Source organism: Microcaecilia unicolor, chromosome 8 (assembly GCF_901765095.1).
Source record: "Microcaecilia unicolor chromosome 8, aMicUni1.1, whole genome shotgun sequence".
Classification (NCBI taxonomy): Eukaryota; Metazoa; Chordata; class Amphibia; order Gymnophiona; family Siphonopidae; genus Microcaecilia; species Microcaecilia unicolor.
In genome coordinates this window covers 98,037,523-98,060,099 of record NC_044038.1, presented here as the reverse complement: position 1 = coordinate 98,060,099, position 22,577 = coordinate 98,037,523, and the positions used below count along the sequence as shown (strand labels likewise).

The 22,577-nt window shown below is 47.0% G+C and overlaps 1 protein-coding gene across 1 annotated transcript in view; it reads right to left on the bottom strand.

Moving 5' to 3' along the window:
- Positions 1-12,802: 12,802 nt before the first annotated feature.
- The window catches only part of CYSTM1 (cysteine rich transmembrane module containing 1), a 308,284-nt gene continuing 298,509 nt past the window's right edge, over positions 12,803-22,577 (bottom strand). The window contains exon 4 of the mRNA XM_030212061.1: positions 12,803-13,238. Within this exon, the coding sequence (XP_030067921.1) occupies positions 13,132-13,238 (107 nt within the window). The 3' untranslated portion in view covers positions 12,803-13,131. The remainder of the gene's footprint in view (positions 13,239-22,577) is intronic.

The window sequence follows — 22,577 nt, the reverse complement described above, 5'->3', positions numbered from 1 at the left end:
TGCCTCCACCTCGGGGGGAGGAGGAGTGTCGACCTCGGGGGTGGGGGAGGAGCGTCGACGACTTCCACAAAACTTGATAGCAAACTTTAATAAGGACAGCCGGATTATTTTTTACAGGGGGGGGGGGTGCTCTTATTACACCTTCTGTTATAATTATACAAAACAGCACAGTAAGATATCAGCTTTTTAAACTAGGGCATACTACATGGTGAAATTGGCACCAAGCAAACCTTTTAATTTCAATTGGTATGCCCATACTGTTGTCATACAGCTATTACTTAAGGTTCATTTAACAGCATGTGCAGCTGGTAAAAACCTGTTAATGATTTCTATCAAGCAACTTTATGAACCATATCATTGTGGAGGAGAAGGTTCTTACTGTTAGCAACACCCTAACAACATTACCATTGGATTTCAGTTCTTGCCATGGCAAGCACAATATTATGTAACCCCTCCGCCAGTTTTACTTTACCATGGAAGCACCGCATAGTACACACACACACACAAACAGCTACACTCAAAGTGACACATGCATGGCTAATTATTCTTTCCACAAAGGTTAACTTTCATTTTTTTTCTTTCACTGTTTTGCACATAATGGGAACACTATGATGACAGATCAAGGCTGTAACGAGCCTCCAGCCATGATCTACTTCTTGCTCTAATACACTAGAAAGGAATATTTAATCCAATGGCTGAAAGGAGCAGTTGCCCAGGGACCACTGTTATATCTAAAGGCCTCTTTAACTAGGGTGGGGGGGGGGGGGGGGGGGGCTGCCACACACTCTCATTCTTTCTCACACACACACTCTCACACAGACAGCCTCACTCTGTCACTCACACTTTCACTCTGTCTCTCTGTCTCACACACTCACTCTCACACACACTCTCTCAAATATACACACTAAGGAAAAAACCTTGCTAGCGCCCGTTTCATTGCTCTCAGAAACGGGCTTTCTTTACTAGTCTATAATAAGACAACCAGTGATACACTCTACACTGATCAACCAGTGATGCTGAAGTATTTTTAAACATACATATTTTCCCAACCATGCTAGTTTGATCTTTGACCAGAATCTTTGCTGGAGTGGATGCTGGATTACTTTGCCTGGAGACTCCTATTATGTTTGTAAATAATCTCTCTCTATATTTATTTATTTTTATTTATTGCATTTGTATCCCACATTTTCCCACCTCTTTGCAGGCTCAATGTGGCTTACAATACATCGTGGATAGTGGAAATAAGAAGAGAATAGACACTTAGTGTTACAGAAGGATTTTGGGTTACACGGTAATAGAATACAAGATAGTAATATAACAGAAGGCATTATTAAACATTTCTGGATATATATGTGGAGTTTTACATGTGTTGATCTTTGTGGTATATCTTGTCAAAGAGATGGGTCTTCAGTAGTTTGCGGAAGTTGGTCAGTTCATGGATCTCTTTTAGGTTGCTTGGCAACGCGTTCCAGAATTGCATACTCATATAGGAAAAGGTTGATGCGTGCATTAATTTGTATTTTAGAACTTTGCAGTTGGGGAAATGAAGATTAAGGAATGTGCGAGATGATTTTTTTAGCATTCCTGGGTGGTAGGTCTATCAGGTCTGACATGTAGGCTGGGGCATCACCGTGGATGATTTTGTGAACTAGGGTACATACTTTGAACGCGATGCGTTCTTTGAATGGGAGCCAGTGTAACTTCTCTCGTAGGGGTTTTGCACTTTCGTATCTTAACTTTCCGAATATGAGTCTGGCTGCCGTGTTCTGGGCTGTTTGGAGTTTTTTTTTTAAGTATTTGCTCTTTGCAGCCAGAGTAGAGTGAGTTGAAGTCTAGATGACTGAGTACTAATGATTGTACCAGATTACGGAAGACGGTCCTTGGAAAGAAAGGCTTACTCTTTTTAATTTCCACATTGATTGGAACATCTTTTTGTTTGTGTTTTTCGCGTGATTCTCAAGTGTTAGGTGCCGATCAATGGTAACTCCAAGAATTTTTAGGGTTTCCGAAATTGGTAGATTTAGTTTAGGTGTGTTGATGGTGGTAAATTTGTTTGTGTTGTGTTGAGAGGTATTAGGCATTGGGTTTTTTCCGCATTAAGTTTCAGTTGAAATGCATTTGCCCAGGAGTGCATGATGTGTAGACTTTGGTTGATGTCGTTGGAAATTTCTTTTAGGTCTTGTTTGAATGGGATGTAGATCATTACATCATCAGTGTATATGTATGGGTTGAGGTTTTGGTCTGATAATAGTTTGGCCAAGGGTATCATCATTAGGTTGAATATGGTTGGTGAGAGGGAGATCCCTGTGGAACTCCACATTCAAGTGTCCATGTGGCTGATGTAATCGAATTTGTTGTCACTTGGTATGAACGTGTGGTTAGGAATCCCTTAAACCAATTAAGAACGTTGCCTCCGATACCTAAGTATTCAAGGATGTGTAGTAGAATTCCATGATCAACCATGTCGAAGGCGCTTGACATGTCAAATTGTAGAAGTATTATGTTCTTTCTGGTTGCAATCGTTTGTTTGAATTTAGTCATGAGCGTAACTAGTACTGTTTCAGTGCTGTGATTAGAACGAAATTCTGACTGGGAGTCGTGTAGTATTGAGAACTTGTTTAAATAGTCTGAATTGTTTGGTCATCATCCCTTCTGTTATTTTGGTTTTTAAAGGAATGGATGCTACTGGTCTATCGTTGGTTAATTCACTCGCATTTTTCTTTGCATCTTTGGGTATGGGGGTGAAGTAGAATGTTTCCTTTCTCCTTTGGGAAGAGTCCATTTTGTAGCATAAAATTGATGTGTTTCATTAGGTCTGTTATAAATTGTTGAGGGGCCGATTTCATAAGGTTATTTGGGCATATATCTGATTTGCAATGAGATCTGGCGAATCTTTTAAGCGTTTGGGAAAAGAGATCTTCCGATAGTATCTCGAATTCAGTCCAAATCCTATCTGCTGGGTATACTCCAGGGTCTGGGTCTAGACAGTCTAGGAATGCAGCATATTCAATGGGGCTGATGGGTATTTTAAGTCTTAGTTGTACAATTTTCTCTTTGAAGTACTTCGCGAGGTTGTCAGCTCCTGGTGTGTCTTTGCTGTTGTTCGTGACTGGTGTGGTATCTAGTAGTTTATTCACGAGTTGGAAGAGTTTGTGTGTGTCCTTGAAGTTTGGTCCAATTTCAGTTTTGTAATATAGTCTTTTGGTTTGTCTTATGGTGTGTGTGTATATATATATATATATCCTATATAATAATTCTCACCTCCAACGTTCTAATGTGCCTGGTACCGTGGCTCCCTCGGAGGTGGTCTGCTAGGCAGTTTAGAATGCACTGATGTCAGTGATGTCACTGACAGCTGATTCCAAGGCAAGGGGAGGAGTAGGGAAACACACGGAGCGTGTTTCCCTACTCCGCCCCCTGCCTGGGAAACAGCTATCAGTGCCCCCCCTCGGCGCAATACCCAAGCCCTTACCCCCCCTCTCGGGCACATCAACTCCCTCGCCACCCGCAAATTCTAACGCTGTCCGGCCGCTGCTGCTTCTCCTGTGGAGCAGCAGCGGCCGGTACAAAAAGAAAAAAAGCCAAAAAAAGATTTTTAACCTGAAACGTGGCTCCGTAGACAGCCATCTGGCATTGGCTGTTGTCACTGCAGCTGCTCCTCCTCTCCCCTCCATGTCACTGCCCCTGCAGGAAGACCCCGGAGGAGCGCGACGTCAGAGGGGAGAGGAGGAGCATCTGCAGAGATGACAGCCAATGCCAGATGGCTGCCTACGGAGCCGTGTTTCAGGTTTAAAATCTTTTTTTGGCTTTTTTTCTTTTTGTACCGGCCACTGTTGCTCAACAGGAGACACAGCAGCGGCCGGACAGCGTCAGTATTGGCGGCTGCGGGTGGCAAGGGGGTTGATGTGCCCGAGGGGGGGTAGGGGCTTGGGTGATGTGCCAAGGGGGAAGGGGAGGGTCACTGGAGGGGGAGGGGAGGGTTGCTGGACATGGGTGGCTGGAGAGGGGCAGGGGGAGAGTCGCTGGACATGGGTGGCTGCAGGGGGAGAGGAGGGTCGCTGGACATGGATGACTGCGGGGGGGGGGGGGGGGCAGGGAAGAGGGAGGTGGGGAGAAGGTCCTGAGACCAGATGGATGGCTGCAAAGGAGGGCAGGGGAGACAGAAGGGATGCTGCAGGGGAGAGGAGGGTTGCTGGACATGGGTGGCTGTAGGGAGGGCAGGGGGACAGGAGAGATGCTGGACATGGGTGGCTGCAGGGGGAGCAGGGGAGAGACGAGGGCCGCTGCACATGCGTGGCTGCAGGGGCAAAGGAGGGTTGGTGGGAAGGGGGTCCTGAGCCCAGATGGGTGGCTGCAGGGGGGGGGCAGGGGAGACAGGAAGGACACTGCGGGGGGGGGGGGGGGGATTACCTTGCTAGCACCCGTTTCATTGCCTACCGAAACGGGCCTTTTATACTAGTATATATATATATATATATATATATATATATAATGGTGTATTTATATATTTGAGTAGCTTGTTATTGACACTATTTTTTGCTGATAGTTGGCTCACTTCTGTTGTACACTCTTTTAAAGATGTATGTGGATAGTTTCTATGCTAGATGGAATGTGTGGTACTTTTATCCTCCTAGGAATGTGTCATTGATTCTCCTTCATCTACACATTTAAAAACATTGTTTTAACATCTGAATTCAAAGTTTCTATCATTTGATTATATTTTCATGTTTATCAGATTTTGTATATTACAGCTGTTTATTTATAGTTTAGGTTGAAGTTTGCTATTATTGTGATTTTGTTTTCATTCTATTTCATTTATGCTTTGCATTACTTTTTTTTTTTTTTAATAGTTTACTATCTGATCTACAGTTCATGCAGCCCAACACCAGGCAGAAACATGGCCACGTTGGTTTTTTTTTGATGTTTTAACTCCATGCTTTCTAATAAATTGTGTTTTCTATAATTTGGATGCTGGTGTATTTATGATTTCTCTCTATTGTCCTACTTCTGCCACTTACACTACTATAAGACAAGTAGGCATCTATATAATCGGCCTATAACAGACACCCAAAAAAGGGCTTACACTAGGCGTCCCTGTATAAAATTACCATTGCGGAGGGTAATTCTATAAAAGGGTGCCTAGATGGTGCCTAATTGTGACCTTTTCTCTCTTATCTGCACCCTTCTCCTCCACCGCCAACTCCAGACTCTGTTCCTTTTATCTTGCTGCACCATATACCTGGAATAGACTTCCTGAGCCTGTACATCAAGCTCCATCTCGGTCCGTCTTCAAATCTAAGCTAAAAACCCACCTTTTTGATGCTGCTTTTAACTCCTAACCCTTATTCACTTGTTCAGAACCTTTATTTTATCATCCTCACTTTAATATTCCCTTATCTCTTGTTTGTCCTGTTTGTTTCACCTAATTAGATTGTAAGCTCTGTCGAGCAGGGACTGTCTCTTCATGTTCAAGTGTACAGCACTGCGTACGTCTAGTAGCGCTATAGAAATGATAAGTAATAGTACTTTTCTACAAAGGAAAGTAGGTGCCTAATTTCCTTTAAAAGATACTTGTGTTAACCAGGTATATACACACAGATATGTTTAGGTGCAAGCTTTTACATTACAGCTAGATTCCAGAAATACAGAATACCTATAAATTATGTGTGCAAGTGTGAATGGAATCTGTCTATGTGAATGCCCATCTGTAAAACAATCAAAGGAAGATAAGCATCTTTACAGAACAGCACGTAGCCAGATGTTTTACAGTTAGTTGTTAGCCACATTGAACCTGATCTATTGGGATAATGTGTGATATAAATGAATAATATGTGCGCTTATTTCCTGCATAAATGTTAACACCTTTGTTATATAAAGCGAATGCTACATACCTGTAGAAGGTATTCTCCGAGGACAGCAGGCTGATTGTTCTCACTGATAGGTGACGTCCACGGCAGCCCCTCCAATCGGAAACTTCACTAGCAAAGGCCTTTGCTAGTCCTCGCGCACCCATGCGCACCGCGCATGCGCGGCCGTCTTCCCGCCCGAACCGGCTCGTGTTTGTCAGTCCCGTATGTAGCAAGACAAAGACAAGGGAAGATACAACTCCAAAGGGGAGGCGGGCGGGTTTGTGAGAACAATCAGCCTGCTGTCCTCGGAGAATACCTTCTACAGGTATGTAGCATTCGCTTTCTCCGAGGACAAGCAGGCTGCTTGTTCTCACTGATGGGGTATCCCTAGCCCCCAGGCTCACTCAAAACAACAAACATGGTCAATTGGGCCTCGCAACGGCGAGGACATAACTGAGATTCACCTAACAATTTATCCAACTAACTGAGAGTGTAGCCTGGAACAGAATAAAACATGGGCCTAGGAGGGGTGGAGTTGGATTCTAAACCCCGAACAGATTCTGAAGCACTGACTGCCCGAATAGACTGTCGCGTCGGGTATCCTGCTGCAGGCAGTAATGAGATGTGAATGTGTGGACAGATGACCACGTCGCAGCTTTGCAGATCTCTTCAATAGTGGCTGATTTCAAGTGGGCCACTGACGCAGCCATGGCTCTGACATTGTGAGCCGTGACATGACCCTCAAGAGCCAGCCCCGCCTGGGCGTAAGTGAAGGAAATGCAATCTGCTAGCCAATTGGATATGGTGCGTTTCCCCACAGCCACTCCCCTCCTGTTGGGATCAAAAGAAACAAACAATTGGGCGGACTGTCTGTTGGGCTGTGTCCACTCCAGAGAGAAGGCCAATGCTCTTTTGCAGTCCAATGTGTGCAGCTGACGTTCAGCAGGGCAGGAATGAGGACGGGGAAAAAATGTTGGCAAGACAATTGACTGGTTCAGATGGAACTCCGACACTACCTTCGGCAAGAACTTAGGGTGAGTGCGGAGGACTACTCTATTATGATGAAATTTGGTGTAAGGGGCCTGGGCTACCAGGGCCTGAAGCTCACTGACTCTACGAGCTGAAGTAACTGCCACCAAGAAAATGACCTTCCAGGTCAAGTACTTCAGCTGGCAGGAGTTCAGTGGCTCAAAAGGAGGTTTCATCAGCTGGATGAGAACGACATTGAGATCCCATGACACTGTAGGAGGCTTGACAGGGGGCTTTGACAAAAGCAAACCTCTCATGAAGCGAACAACTAAAGGCTGTCCTGAGATCGGCTTACCTTCCACACGGTAATGATATGCACTGATTGCGCTAAGGTGAACCCTTACAGAGTTGGTCTTGAGACCAGACTCAGACAAGTGCAGAAGGTATTCAAGCAGGGCCTGTGTAGGACAGGAGCGAGGATCTAAGGCCTTGCTGTCACACCAGACGGCAAACCTCCTCCATAAAAAGAAGTAACTCCTCTAAGTGGAATCTTTCCTGGAAGCAAGCAAGACACGGGAGACACCCTCTGACAGACCCAAAGAGGCAAAGTCTACGCTCTCAACATCCAGGCCGTGAGAGCCAGAGACTGGAGGTTGGGATGCAGAAGCACCCCTTCGTCCTGTGTGATGAGGGTCGGAAAACACTCCAATCTCCATGGTTCTTCGGAGGACAACTCCAGAAGAGGGAACCAGATCTGACGCAGCCAAAACGGACCAATCAGAATCATGGTGCCTCGGTCTTGCTTGAGTTTCAACAAAGTCTTCCCCACCAGAGGTATGGGAGGATAAGCATACAGCAGGCCTTCCCCCCAATCCAGTAGGAAGGCATCCGATGCCAGTCTGCCGTGGGTCTGAAGTCTGGAACAGAACTGAGGGACCTTGTGGTTGGCTCGAGATGCAAAGAGATCTACTAAGGGGGTGCCCCACACCTGGAAGATCTGGCGCACTACTCCGGAATTGAGCGACCACTCGTGAGGTTGCATAATCCTGCTCAACCTGTCGGCCAGACTGTTGTTTACGCCTGCCAGATATGTGGCTTGGAGCCACATACCGTAACGGCGAGCCCAGAGCCACATGCTGACGGCTTCCTGACACAGGGGGCGAGATCCCGTGCCCCCCTGCTTGTTGATGTAATACATGGCAACCTGGTTGTCTGTCTGAATTTGGATAATTTGATGGGACAGCCGATCTCTGAAAGCCTTCAGAGCGTTCCAGACCGCTCGTAACTCCATGAGATTGATCTGCAGATCGCGTTCCTGGAGGGACCAGCTTCCCTGCGTGTGAAGCCCATTGACATCAGCTCCCCACCCCAGGAGAGACGCATCCGTAGTCAGCACTTTTTGTGGCTGAGGAATTTGGAAAGGGCCTCCCAGAGTCAAATTGGACCAAATCGTCCACCAATACAGGGATTTGAGAAAACTCGTGGACAGGTGGATCACGTCTTCTAGATCCCCAGCAGCCTGAAACCACTGGGAAGCTAGGGTCCATTGAGCAGATCGCATGTGAAGGCGGGCCATGGGAGTCACATGAACTGTGGAGGCCATGTGGCCCAGCAATCTCAACATCTGCCGAGCTGTGATCTGCTGGGACGCTCGCACCCGCGAGACAAGGGACAACAAGTTGTTGGCTCTCGTCTCTGGGAGATAGGCACGAGCCGTCCGAGAATCCAGCAGTGCTCCTATGAATTCGAGTCTTTGCACTGGGAGAAGGTGGGACTTTGGATAATTAATCACAAACCCCAGTAGCTCCAGGAGGCGAATAGTCATCTGCATGGACTGTAGAGCTACTGCCTCAGATGTGTTCTTCACCAGCCAATCGTCAAGATAGGGGAACACGTGCACTCCCAGCCTGCGAAGCGCCGCTGCTACTACAGCCAGGCACTTCATGAACACTCTGGGCGCAGAGGCGAGCCCAAAGGGTAGCACACAGTACTGGAAGTGACGTGTGCCCAGCTGAAATCGCAGATACTGCCTGTGAGCTGGCAGTATCGGGATGTGCATGTAGGCGTCCTTCAAGTCTAGAGAGCATAGCCAATCATTTTCCTGAATCATGGGAAGAAGGGTGCCCAGGGAAAGCATCCTGAACTTTTCCTTGACCAGATATTTGTTCAGGGCCCTTAGGTCTAGGATGGGACGCATCCCCCGTTTTCTTTTCCACAAGGAAGTACCTGGAATAGAATCCCAGCCCTTCTTGCCCGGATGGCACGGGCTCGACCGCATTGGCGCTGAGAAGGGCGGAGAGTTCCTCTGCAAGTACTTGCTTGTGCTGGAAGCTGTAGGATTGAGCTCCCGGTGGGCAATTTGGAGGTTTCGAGGCCAAATTGAGGGTGTATCCTTGCCGGACTATTTGAAGAACCCAACGGTCGGAGGTTACAAGAGGCCACCTTTGGTGAAAAGCTTTTAACCTCCCCCCGACCGGCAGATCGCCCGGCACTGATACGTTGATGTCGGCTATGCTCTGCTGGAGCCAGTCAAAAGCTCGCCCCCTGCTTTTGCTGGGGAGCTGTGGGGCCTTGCTGAGGCGCACGCTGCTGACGAAAGCGAGCGCGCTGGGTCTTAGCCTGGGCCGCAGGCTGTCGAGAAGGAGGATTATACCTACGCTTACCAGAAGAGTAGGGAACAGTCTTCCTTCCCCCATAAAAACGTCTACCTGAGGAGGTAGATGCTGAAGGCTGCCGGTGGGAGAACTTGTCGAAAGCGGTATCCCGCTGGTGGATCTGCTCTACCACCTGTTCGACTTTCTCTCCAAAAATGTTGTCCGCTCAGCAAGGGGAGTCCGCAATCCGCTGCTGGATCCTATTCTCCTATTCGGAGGCACGCAGCCATGAGAGTCTGCGCATCACCACACCTTCAGCAGTGGCCCAGGACGCAACATCAAAGGTATCATATACCCCTCTGGCCAGGAATTTTCTGCACGCCTTCAGCAGCCTGACCACCTCCTGAAATGGCTTGGCTTGCTCAGGAGGGAGCTTGTCCACCAAGCCCACCAACTGCCGCACATTGTTCCGCATATGGATGCTGGTGTAGAGCTGGTAGGACTGATTCTTGGCCACGAGCATAGAAGAATGGTAGGCCTTCCTCCCAAAGGAGTCTAAGGTTCTAAAGTCCTTGCCCGGGGGCGCTAAAGCCTGCTCCCTAGAACTCTTAGCCTTCTTTAGGGCCAGATCCACCACACCAGAGTCGTGAGGCAACTGAGTGCGCATCAGCTCTGGGTCCCCATGGATCCGGTACTGGGACTCGATCTTCTTGGGAATGTGGGGATTAGTTAAAGGCTTGGTCCAGTTCACCAGCAATGTCTTTTTTAGGACATGATGCATGGGTACGGTGGACGCTTCCTTACGTGGAGGATAGTCCAAGAGCTCAAACATTTCAGCCCTGGGCTCATCCTCCATGACCACCGGGAAGGGGATGGCCGTAGACATCTCCCGGACAAAGGCCGCGAAAGACAGACTCTCGGGAGGAGAAAGCTGCCTTTCAGGGGAGGGAGTGGGATCAGAAGGAAGGCCATCAGACTCCTCGTCAGAGAAATATCTGATGTCCTCCTCCTCCTCCCACGAGGCCTCACCATCGGTGTCAGACACAAGTTCATGAACCTGTGTCTGAAGCCGTGCCCGACTCAACTCCGTGGAAACACGGCCACGGTGGGAGCGTCGAAAGGTAGACTCCCTTGCCAGCACCGGCGAAGCTCCCTCCGCCGACGTCGTCGGGGAGCTTTCCTGGAAGGCGGCCGCAGTCGGTACCGCAAGCGGTACCGATGTCGGAGACCTCACCCTGGGCAAGGGGCCAGCCGGCGCCTCACTCGACGGTACCAGTGGCGCAAGCACCCCCGGTACCGGAGGGGAAGGGCGCAACAGCTCTCCCAGGATCTCCGGGAGAACGGCCCGGAGACTCTCGTGCAGAGCGGCTGTGGAGAAAGACATGGAAGCCGATGCAGGCGTCGAGGTCAGAGTCTGTTCCGGGCGTGGAGGCTGTTCCGGGCTGTCCAAGGTGGAGCGCATCGACACCTCCTGAACAGAGGGTGAGTGGTCCTCCCGGTGCCGATGCCTACTGGGTGCCGACTCCCTCGGCGACCCAGAGCTCTCGGTACCGATGCGGGAAGGTGACCGGTGTCGATGCTTCTTTGATTTTTTTCAAACGAAGCATGTCACCGGAGCTTCCCGGTACCGACGAGGAGGACGTAGAATCCAGCCGTCTCTTCCTCGGGGCCGAGGCCGAGGCAGGTCGGTCTCGGGGGGGCTGTACCGCAGGAGCCCTCAGGGCAGGAGGAGACCCACCCGAAGGCTCACCGCCACCAGCAGGGGAATGGACAGCCCTCACCTGCACTCCAGTCAAAGCACCACCGTCCGACGACGACAGCAACAGGTCCCGGTACCACCGACACCGACGCAGCCTTCCAATGTCTCGGTACCGACGATGCAGAGGGTCGATACCTCGATGCCATCGATGCCGAGGTCGAAGGCCTTGATGCTGTCGACGTCGATGCACTCGATGCCTCCGGTGCTGTTGTCGACGAAGAGCCCGAGAACAACACGTTCCACTGGGCCAATCTCGCTACCTGAGTCCTCTTCTGTAAAAGAGCACAAAGACTGCAGGCCTGCGGGCGGTGCCCAGCCCCCAGACACAGAAGACACGACGCGTACCTATCAGTGAGCGAGATTACCCGGGCGCACTTCTTGAAGCCGCTGGGAGACTTCGATGACATGGGCGGAAAAATCACGCCGGCGAAATCAAAATTCACGATGGTGACGAAGGGCACCAAAAATAAGGGAGAGAGAAAAAACTCGTATCGAGGCCACAAAAAAGGCCTACCCCGAAAGCGAAAGGAAACTTACGTCAGGGAAACAAACTGGACACACGGGAAGGGACAAAGACCTAGGTCTTTCTTTTCTTTTTTTTAGCGAAATCGCGAAGACGCGCGAGGGTCAACTTGAGGAGCGCAAAACGGCGGCAAAACACGACCGTCCCGAGCGCGGACAAAAGAAGACTGACGAACATGAGCCGGTTCGGGCAGGAAGACAGCCGCGCATGCGCGGTGCGCATGGGCGCGCGAGGACTAGCAAAGGCCTTTGGTAGTGAAGTTTCCGATTGGAGGGGCTGCCGTGGACGTCACCCATCAGTGAGAACAAGCAGTCTACTTGTCCTCGGAGAATTACACTCTACATGCATAGCATGGAATGCACAGTTTTATAAAATTTGCTAAAAATATATGGGCTGATATTCAAGATTTATACATTCCCAGGTGGCTGGTGAACATAATAAGTGTGCTGCTATCTGTGTATTTTCAACACTATAGACAGTGTCAGGCTGGTTCGAGACATTTTGACCTGACACTAGGGGCAGCGAAAGGGCAGAGTGAGGGTGCCACTAAGATTATTTATAGAGCAGTGATATTCAGCTGCTCCTGTAGATAATTTATGTATTTACAATAGGCCTGCTCAACATCAGACCTAAACTAAATGAAGAGAGTAGTGGTACAGACCAGATTAGACATATATTCAGTGCTGCTGACTAACAGTAGTTAAATTAAGATACTTGCCACCACCAAAATCCAGCTCATAGTGTTTTCTCTGATATGCCAAACAAATCCAGCCTATAACATTCTGGTTTGTCTGGTGTGCCCATCAAAATCCATTGGTAAGGAGTCAATACACAATGCGGCAACAATCAGAGAGGCAACTTTAACTATGCTTGATGGCATCATATTCTGTTACAGCCTTACTGAAAACTAAGGTAGTTGAACAGCAGGAAAGAAAATGACATTTTAGATGTTTATTTTAATACATACAAAGATCCCCGGATGCTGTTGAGATACAGAGTAACTCTCTGAATTTACTTTCAAATCCATTAATGTGCATCCTGTCATGTGTTATTGCAATGATTTCAGTGTATGTGCTTGTATTATCTTTTGGTACTCAGACTCTAATATACTTACTCAGTAGTGTATTTATTGTCTGAATTTGCAAAAACAAGGAGCCTTTTCATACATTAGATTAACTACATTAGTTAAAATTTGAAGAAAAAAAAAAAAAAAGAAGAAAACTGACAAAAAATATACTTTAAAATATGACAAGCGTCTATTAATGGCTTTTTCATTCAACAGGCATGTGCAGTACCACTACAAACAAAACTGATTTATATATATTTATATGCATACATGGGTATAGCTAATTAGTACAGTAATAAAGATCATAAAATTAAGAATGCATAGCACTCTGGATTGAAGAGGTATTATCACTGTAGTGGCTTCTTCAGGACTCAGGTTAACATATCCCAAAGGCAACAGCAACAAAGAGCTGTCCAGCAGGCTGTGAGGCAGGTACTGCTCCCTGAGTCATCCCTTCTCCGTTCTTCCACCACGTACACTGAGAAAAATAAGAACAAACAATGGAATCAGTAAATAGAAAAAAGCAAGGCACGTGTGCAGTATTAGCAAAGTCTTCATGTCTATTTTGTGGTTTGTATTATGGACATTATAGATAAGTTTTTATACTGCTTTTCTGGAAAAACAAACATTTAAAGCAGTTTACAATACACTAAAGTATTTCCTGGAAAACAAACAAACAAACAAACAAACATTCAAAGCCTATTATGTTAATGGCTCAAAGAAGAGGTTGGTTAGTGAGGAGGGACTGCCTGAGTATACTTTCCTGCCCTTGAAAATGCAGCTGGAAACTTCTATTGAAGAAACCAGCAGTAGGGCGATCAGTGGTATCTTTTTTGCCGGCTTTAGATAAAACTTAACATTTCATGTTTACTTACTTTTTTTTTTTGCCTAACTTAGGGGCTCTTTTACTAAGCTGCGCTAAGAAATACCTGTTTTGTATTTATATCATTTATGGCCATGCATGGTTACCATTAGCACACAGCCACTTAAAAAATTAACATGGGAGCCCTCCTGTTTAGGAGACAGTTAGGGTTTCTGCTTCCATGCCTACTCTCTATCCTTCTCTGCCCTTGACATGCCCCCTCAAAACTTACAAAAAATTGAATGCTGCGTGCAAATGCCAAAAATAATGCAGGATGCTTTTACCGTGTTCCACGTTAGGCCATTTTTGCTATATTAGGCATATATTAGCACCATTTGTAGCTTAGTTAAAGGGCCCCTAAATAACTTGAGGCGAAGAAAAATAGTTCTATACAGCCACATTACTCACCTTTCAACACAAACTCACATGTAACCAACAATTATAAGATACCATCATCCAGCTAACGTATTAAAAAACATCTTCTTATAAAAATAGGTCTTTCAATTTTTTCTAAATGTGGGATAGCACTTTAAACATCTAAGTTCCAATGGACTAGAATTCTGCAACTTTGGATCCATCACCACAAAAAAATCATGCCTCAGTTGTCTGCAGTTTGAACACCCCGGGTAGTTGAAGTAATCCTAATTGAGAGGAATATAAACTTCTCAAAAGATTCATAGTGGACTGGACTATTGCTTGCAAACACTTATTCTGGAGGCAAGCATGGGGATCATCAGCATTTAGCAGAAGCAATCCACAAAAATAACTAAGAAATACCAACAAATGAAAATAAAGTTAAAGGAAGGAAAAGCCTCAAAGATGCTCAAACCCTGCTGGGTTACAAAGAGTGGTAGTGATCTAAATAGATCAGGTCTTCATCACTGGCAAAAACCTTCCAAGAGCTTGATGTCCGATGCTAGGTAGTGCTCAAAAGTCCAAGGTGTTCAAGGTGTTCTCAACCAGGATAAGTATGAGGTTGAGGAAAGAATGCTGGCAAGACAATCGATTGGCTCAGATGGAATTCTGACACAACTTTAGGCAGGAACTTAGAGTGCAGGTAGAAGACTACTCTGTTGTGATGAAACTTAGTGTAAGGTGCATCAACCACTAAGGCCTGAAGCTCACTGACCCTGTGAGCTGAAGTAACAGCCACCAAGAAAATGACCTTCCAGGACAAGTACTTCAGATGATAGGAATCCAGTGGCTCAAAAGGAGCTTTCATCAGTTGGGTGAAAACGACATTGAGGTCCTGTGATACAGGCGGAGGTCTGACAGGGGACTTTTGACAAAAGCAAACCTCTCATGAAACAAACTAAAAGATGTCCAGAGATGGGCTTACACTCTACATGTTGATAAACACAAACTGCACTAAGGTGAACCCAGATGGAGTTGGTCTTAAGACCAGACTCAGAGAGGTGTAGAAGGTATTCAAGCAGGACCTGTGTAGGGCATGAAATGGGATCTAGGACCTTGCCCTCACACCAGACGGCAAACCTCCTTCATTTAAAAGAGTAACACCTCTTAGTAGAATCTTTCCTGGAAGCCAGCAAGACCTGGGAGGCACCCTCAGGAAGAGACAAGGAAGCAAATTCTAGACTCTCAATATCCAGGTGGTGAGGGCCAGAAACTGGAGGTTGGGATGCAGAAGAGAGGCATCGTTCTGCAAGATGAGGGTCGGAAAACATCCAATCTCCACGGTTCCTCAGAGGATATGTCCAGAAGAAGAGGGAATCAGATCTGCTGAGGCCAGTAAACAGCGATCAGAATCACGGTCCCACGGTCTTGCTTGAGTTTCAGCAAAGTCTTCCCCACGAGGGGTATGACAGGATATGCATTCAGAAGTCCCATCTCCCAATGAAGGAGGAAGGCATCCAACGCTAGTCTGTTATAAGACGGGAACAGAACCGAGGGACTTTGTGATTGAGATGAGTGGCAAAGAGATTCACAGAGGGGGTGGCTCCACACTTAGATCATCTCCTGGGTGACGCCCATGTTGAGACACCACTCATGCAGTTGTATGACCATGCACAGTCTATCAGCCAGGCTGTTTTTGCCAGCCAGGTAAGTGGCACGAAGGAGTATACCATGATGGATAGCCCAACACCACATCCGATCAGCCTCCGGACACAGAGGGCATGATCTGGTGCCCCCTGCTTGTTGGTGTAATACATCGCAACCTGATTGTCTGTTTGAATATGAACAATTTGGTGAGAGAGCTATTCTCTGAAAGCCTATAGAGCATTCCAACTAGTCCAAAGCACCAGGATATTGATCTGGAGATCAGTTTCTGTTTCCTGGGCGGACCAAACACCTTGAATATGGAGCCCCATCTACATGAGCTCCCCATCCCAGGCGAGATGCATCCATCATCTGCATTTTTTGAGGCTGAGGAATTTGGAATGGAAGTCCCAGAGTCAAATTGAATCAAATTGTCTGTCACAAAAGGGAGCAGAACTAGCTCTGGGGACACAATGATGACATTGTCCAGATTTCCCATGGCTTGATACCACTGAGAAGCCACAGTCCATTGGGTTGTTCTATGTCTTATGGGTGTTACATAAACTGTAGATGCCATGTGGCCCAACAATCTCAACATCTGCCAAGCTACGACCTGCTGAGAGGATCAAACTCAAGAAGCCAGTGCGACTAGAGCATCTGCTCTTGGCCCCAGGAGAAAGGCTTGAACCTGCATATGGGAGGGCTTAGCCTGAACATGTCTTGACTTAGAGCCATGTCCCCAAGAGGAGCATTGAGTCGGCTCTCTCATTGATTCCATCGAAGCTTCCTCCACTAATGTCAAAGGGATACTGGCTTGGGTGGCAGTCGATGCAGGGGTCGTATGTGACACTGGCGTCAGAGGCCTCAGATCAGGGAGCAAGACCCAGATGCACTCATCGAAAGTCAACACAAGGAAAGGCTGGGACGTTGGCTCAGAGACTGCCTGTGGAACTGCTGGGGCCAAGATGGGAGGCTAATCATGGCTGCACGGAGACCTCCACACCAGCATCTCTTGTATGAAGGGGGAGTGGTCCTCCTGGCACCAACACTTCTCGGGAGTCAAATCTTTCGACACCCTGGAGCTTCCAGTGACGTGTGTCAAGGGGGATTGAAGCGATACTTCTTGGCCTTCACCCAAAGTCAGTCATTGAGACTCCTCGGTGCTGACGAGGACTATGTTGAATCTTCCCGTCGTCTCATAGTTGGGTCCAATGCAGGTCAGTTCCAAGGGCCCTGCACAGCAATCAATGTTGAGACAGGTGGAGACACATGATGCACAACTGCTCCCAGTGTCAACAGGTCTAGCAGCCATATACTGATGCTCCTGATGCCGAGGATTCAGACCTGGTTTCAAAAATCTTCTCACGTTGAGTCTCTCTAGAGAACTACAAAGACACTGAAGACACCAAGAATAGACATCTGTACCAGAGATGGACTGACTGCACTGGATACAGCACTTAAAGCTGTGGAGGAGTGGCCTAATAGTTAGTGTAGCGGGCTCTGGACCTGGGGAACTGGGTTCGATTCCCGCTGCTGCCTAATGGTTGGCAGTGGGTTGAGATCCTGGTGAACCAGGTTCAATTCCCTCTGCAGCTCCATGTGGGTAAGACACTTAATGCCCAGGTAGAACAGTAGTACAATGTACTACCCTAGACTGTGAGTCGAATAGGGACTGACCCAGTACCTGTAAAGTGAAGCTCTCAACCCCTTAGTTCTAAGCGGTATATAAATACTCAAATAAATAAATAAAAATAAAGCCCTTGGGAACTTTGGTGGACAGCATGGCCAAATCGAATGATTTGATGGTGCCAAAAAAGGGGCTAAGCACCAGAGGTAAAAAAGAAGGGAGAACCCAACCAGAGTTAAGGCCTAAAAGCGGCCTGACGACGTGGAAAAACAAAACAAACTTAAAAGCGAGCAAAACTCACTAAAGACACTAAGGTGATTCAGAAAAGGATACGAACACGGCTAAAACACAGTGAAGCCAAAATGCACTCAAAAGCTCTAATGGACAGAGCTGTGAGGAGCAGGCAGAAAAATCACATCCTCACCACAGTACAAGAAGAAATGAGGGAACTGTGCTTCTGCAGCAGGCACATGCACTCCACAAAGCTCTTTTACTACTACTATTTCTCATCATTTCTTTAGCACTAATAGACGTACGCAGCGCTGTACACTTGGATATGAAGAGACAGTCTCTGCTCAACAGAACTTACAATCTAATTAGGACAGAGAAACAGGACAAATAAGAGATAAGGGAATTACTAAGGTGGGAATGATAAAATATGGGTACTAAACAAGTGAGTAAGGGTTTGGAGTTAAAATAAGCATGAATAGGAGGTCTTATCAAGGGTGGAACAGTTTATGCAATATTGTAGTCCTTCCCCTAAACTCAGGGGCTCAGCACTTTCCAATGACTTTCACTTGCTGACTTTGAACCAATCCATCCGAGGTAGAGATGAAAGTAGAATTCACCTGTGCCTCCCTCTCCAGATTAGAGTCTTGGTTTCCTTGCAGCATTTGCCACTAGATTTTATTTTAAGAGAAAAAAAACCTAAGAGCATGAAGTATAGCAGAAAGTTATTCCTATTATTACAATATGTTTCATTTCTTATTAAAGATTTAGGGGTATAACATAAGCCATACTGGGCCAGACCAACGGTCCCATCCAGTCCACCATCCTGCAGTGGTCAATCCTGGTCACAAGTACCTGGCAGAAACCCAAATCAGCAGCAACACCCCATGCACCAACTCCAGGGCAAACAGCGGCCTCCCCCACGTCCATCTCAACAACAGATCACAGACCCCCCTTGCCAGGAACCCGTCCAAATTCCCTTCAAACCCAGATTCGCCAACCATAGCCACCACACCCTCTGGCAACGAGCCGCACAGCTCAACCACTCCTCGCATGAAAAAATTAAGCTTGATATAAGCACTGGACTGGGCAACATGTATTACCCACTTCTGAGAATTATGGGCTGCATGTCCCCGGAGAACTGCAATTACAGGACATGGCCACAGGAAGGCTGAGGTTGAATACAGACTGATTTCTGTATGCTGTGGAATTTGTGCATCCTGTCAGAATAGTACATCACAGATAAAAGCAAAAAAATTGAAAAATCCTAAAAGTTGAATTCACAGAAGAGGGCGGGACCAGAGCTTGAGAGCGAGACAGAAGGGAAGCATGCCGAGTGAAGACGTTTTTTCAATTTCAGAGGAGGAGGGAGGTCCTGGTGCTGGGAGGGAGGGAGGGGGGACGGGCGGGCTGATGCTTGTTTGGAAGAGGGAGGGAGCGAGGGCAAGCGGCATGGTGCTTGGTGGGAGGGAGGGAGAGTGGGCAGAGCGGACCAGTGACTGGCGCGCGTGCCAAGGGAGAGGGCTCTGCGTGCCCTCTCTGGCACGCGTGCCATAGGTTCGCCATCACCGCACTATACAATGGTTTGACTACAAAGAGCCTGCACCAGCTCCAATTGATTCAGAATGCTACAGCAAGACTCATAGAAAGTTGCAAGTGACGTGACCACTTCACACCATTTTAACAAAAATTTTATTGGCTATCAGTACAATACAGGGCTAAATTTAAAACTCTATGTCTGATCTTCAAGGTCCTTACCTCTCTGAATGTGCAACTTTGTTTAGTCACCTTACTTTCTAACTCTTCTTACTCTTTTACCTATCTATATGTTCCATCTTAGCTTATACCTAGGGTTTTCATCTTTGCTTATACCTAGAGTTACCATATTTGCTCCCCCAAAAGAGGACACATGCCCCACCCCACCACCACCCCTATCACATATCGCCACACCCCTTTCACACCCCCACCCGTCACACCCCCCCTAAGGTTGTCCTATCCTCCCTTCCCTTACTGTACTGCCCTGGTGGTCTAGTGACCTCTTCGGTGCAATAAAGAGCCCCCTCTTTCCTGCCCGGAGTGCCTGCATACTACTTCTCGCTGACTCTGGTCCCGGCGCCGATTCAAAATGGCTGCCGAGAGTGACCTTGCAAGACTTCTGCAGAAGTCTCGCGAGGTTGCTTCAACTCTCGGCGGCAATTTTGAATTGGTGCCGGGACCTGAGTCAGCAAGAAGCAGTATTCTGGTGCACCGGGCAGGAACGACGGGGCCCTTTCCTGCCCTGAAGAGGTCACTAGAAAACCAGGGCAGTATGGTAAGGGAAGGGGAGGGGAGGATAGGTCACCACTAGGCAATCCAGACAAACGGGCAGGCTGGCAAAACCCGCCCGGTTGCTTGGCCATGTCCTCAAAAACAGGACATATCCGGGTAAAACCGGACATATGGTAACCCTACTTATACCCTACACTGTCAATTAAAATTCTATTACTCATTGTAAGTAGTATAATATGCCATGCTTTGTATTGTTATTTGAATATTTTTTACTACTGTAATTGCCTGTTGCTCATGTTTGATTTATTCTTATTGTACGCCGCCTTGAGTGAATTCCTTCAAAAAGGCGGTAAATAAATCCTAATAAATAAAGTCAGGATATGTATGTATCAAACCCAAGTGTGTGACAATGGCAAGGGGGCTTGGTTTGGGCACCTTCTGGGTGGAACAAGTTCATAGATGTTTATTCCTCATTTCAGAAGGGGACAAAATGTCTATGTAGCCTAAAAGATCGACATCGGGATTTATACCCATTACCAAGCAAGTTTAAGATTTGGGAAACAGCTGCTATTGAGCAGCACTCAACTCGAGGGATTACTGGGGTTGACCCCTTAATCCCCCAATGGTTTTGGTCCTCCAAATGCCAAACTGGCAAGGAAAAATGGTTACTGTGACAGCGCTGGGATAATAACTGGTTATGTTTCTAAGATCACAAAGCTAACAGGTTATGTGCTGGCACATAACCGTCAATATTTTATATAGTTATTTTTCTAAAAAAAAAAAAAAGATGTTATGCTGCACACATGCAGCGCATAAATGTTCATTTCTCCTGTATTTCAAAGCAGGTTTTATGTCAGCATATTCTGTTCTAAAATACTGGTGAAACAAGACATACTAACCTGCAGGTCTCAATTCCTACTTTTACGACCTAAAGATCGGGCTGCCCACCTCCTAATGATATAGGAAGAATAGCTACCATAAACAGTGCAGACTCTGCATCAAACGCACTATGAGATGAGTTACTGGAAATATGTTCAACTTAGAGAGGAAAGGGATGGCGGAAACTGTAAAATGCAGATATGTAGAAAATAAAAATGAGCATGCATACACTTTTCAATGAGAAGACATAGCATTTAGCCACAATTTAAAACTCGAAAGGGGAGAGCCCTGGGAGTAATATTAGTACATATTAATCCGGGGGGGGGGGGGGGGGGGGGGGGAAAGAGTGTCAATTCAGAAAGCCAAAGATTAGTTCCAATTCAAGGGCCTAGTGCTTTTATTTTAAATCCCAAAAATTTTTTTCAAAAACGTTGAGGCTGATGACAAAGGGACAGCTCTTTAAAAACAGCTTATACTTATAGACAGGAAGGGGGCGTGGCAATATGGCGATCTAACACACACACGCAAACGCTCAAGCTGCCTTCTGAAACTTGGTTTCCGAAATTAATGTTACCTGATGATGTCTCACACGAAGAGAAAGGGGGTAACCAAGGGACAACTGCCAGCGGCCAGGACTTCACCCCCGTGCAGCAAACTTTGGAGCAGTTTGTGGTGAGTCAACCTCGTGGAGCCGGAGTGGCGCGACCCACATCGGCGATTCAGGGCCTAGATACTACTCTTTCGTCCCCGGGTATTATTCCACCTCCATGCCCGGCCAAATTAAGGAGAGAGCAAGGAGAGGTAGATGTAATGGAAGACGTTAACAGAACCACTCAGACTGGCAGTACTTCTTCTGAATTTGGTATGGAGAAAAGCTTGGAAGAAGCTAATCCTACGGAGATAACATTGGTTTCAATTTGGAAGGTTCTTCAGGACTTAAAGCAAACAGTTGATAAATCCGCTCAAGAAACCACTTCAATTGTGAGTAATATGTCTTTATTAACGGAATCCCTTGAAAAGGTACGCTTTGAAACCTCGGAGAAAATCCTACAGAATCAGGAGGAAATTAAGACTATAAAAAATACAACTGATTCTTTAAGGATAAACTCGTGATTCATAAAAAAAATTAAAATTACAACAGAAGACTCACTTTGAGATTGTTAAATTTCCCTAAAGTTCCAGGCATAACAGCAATTGATTTATTTAAAAAATACTTAATGGAGAATTTAGGTATTTCTCCTCAAGCTATTCCTCCTTGCAATAAAGCGAATGCTACATACCTGTAGAAGGTATTCTCCGAGGACAGCAGGCTGATTGTTCTCACTGATGGGTGACTTCCACGGCAGCCCCTCCAATCGGAAACTTCTCTAGCAAAGTCCTTTGCTAGTCCTCGCGCGCACCGCGCATGCGCGGCCGTCTTCCCGCCCGAAACCGGCTCGAGCCGGCCAGTCCAGTATGTAGCAAGACAATACACTTCAAGGGAAGACACAACTCCAAAGGGGAGGCGGGCGGGTTTGTGAGAACAATCAGCCTGCTGTCCTCAGAGAATACCTTCTACAGGTATGTAGCATTCGCTTTCTCCGAGGACAAGCAGGCTGCTTGTTCTCACTGATGGGGTATCCCTAGCCCCCAGGCTCACTCAAAACAACAACCATGGTCAATTGGACCTCGCAACGGCGAGGACATAACTGAGATTGACCTAAAAAATTTACCAACTAACTGAGAGTGCAGCCGGGAACAGAACAAACAGGGCCCTCGGGGGGTGGAGTTGGATCCTAAAGCCCAAATAGGTTCTGAAGAACTGACTGCCCGAACCGACTGTCGCGTCGGGTATCCTGCTGCAGGCAGTAATGAGATGTGAATGTGTGGACAGATGACCACGTCGCAGCTTTGCAAATCTCTTCAATAGTGGCTGACTTCAAGTGGGCTACCAACGCTGCCATGGCTCTAACATT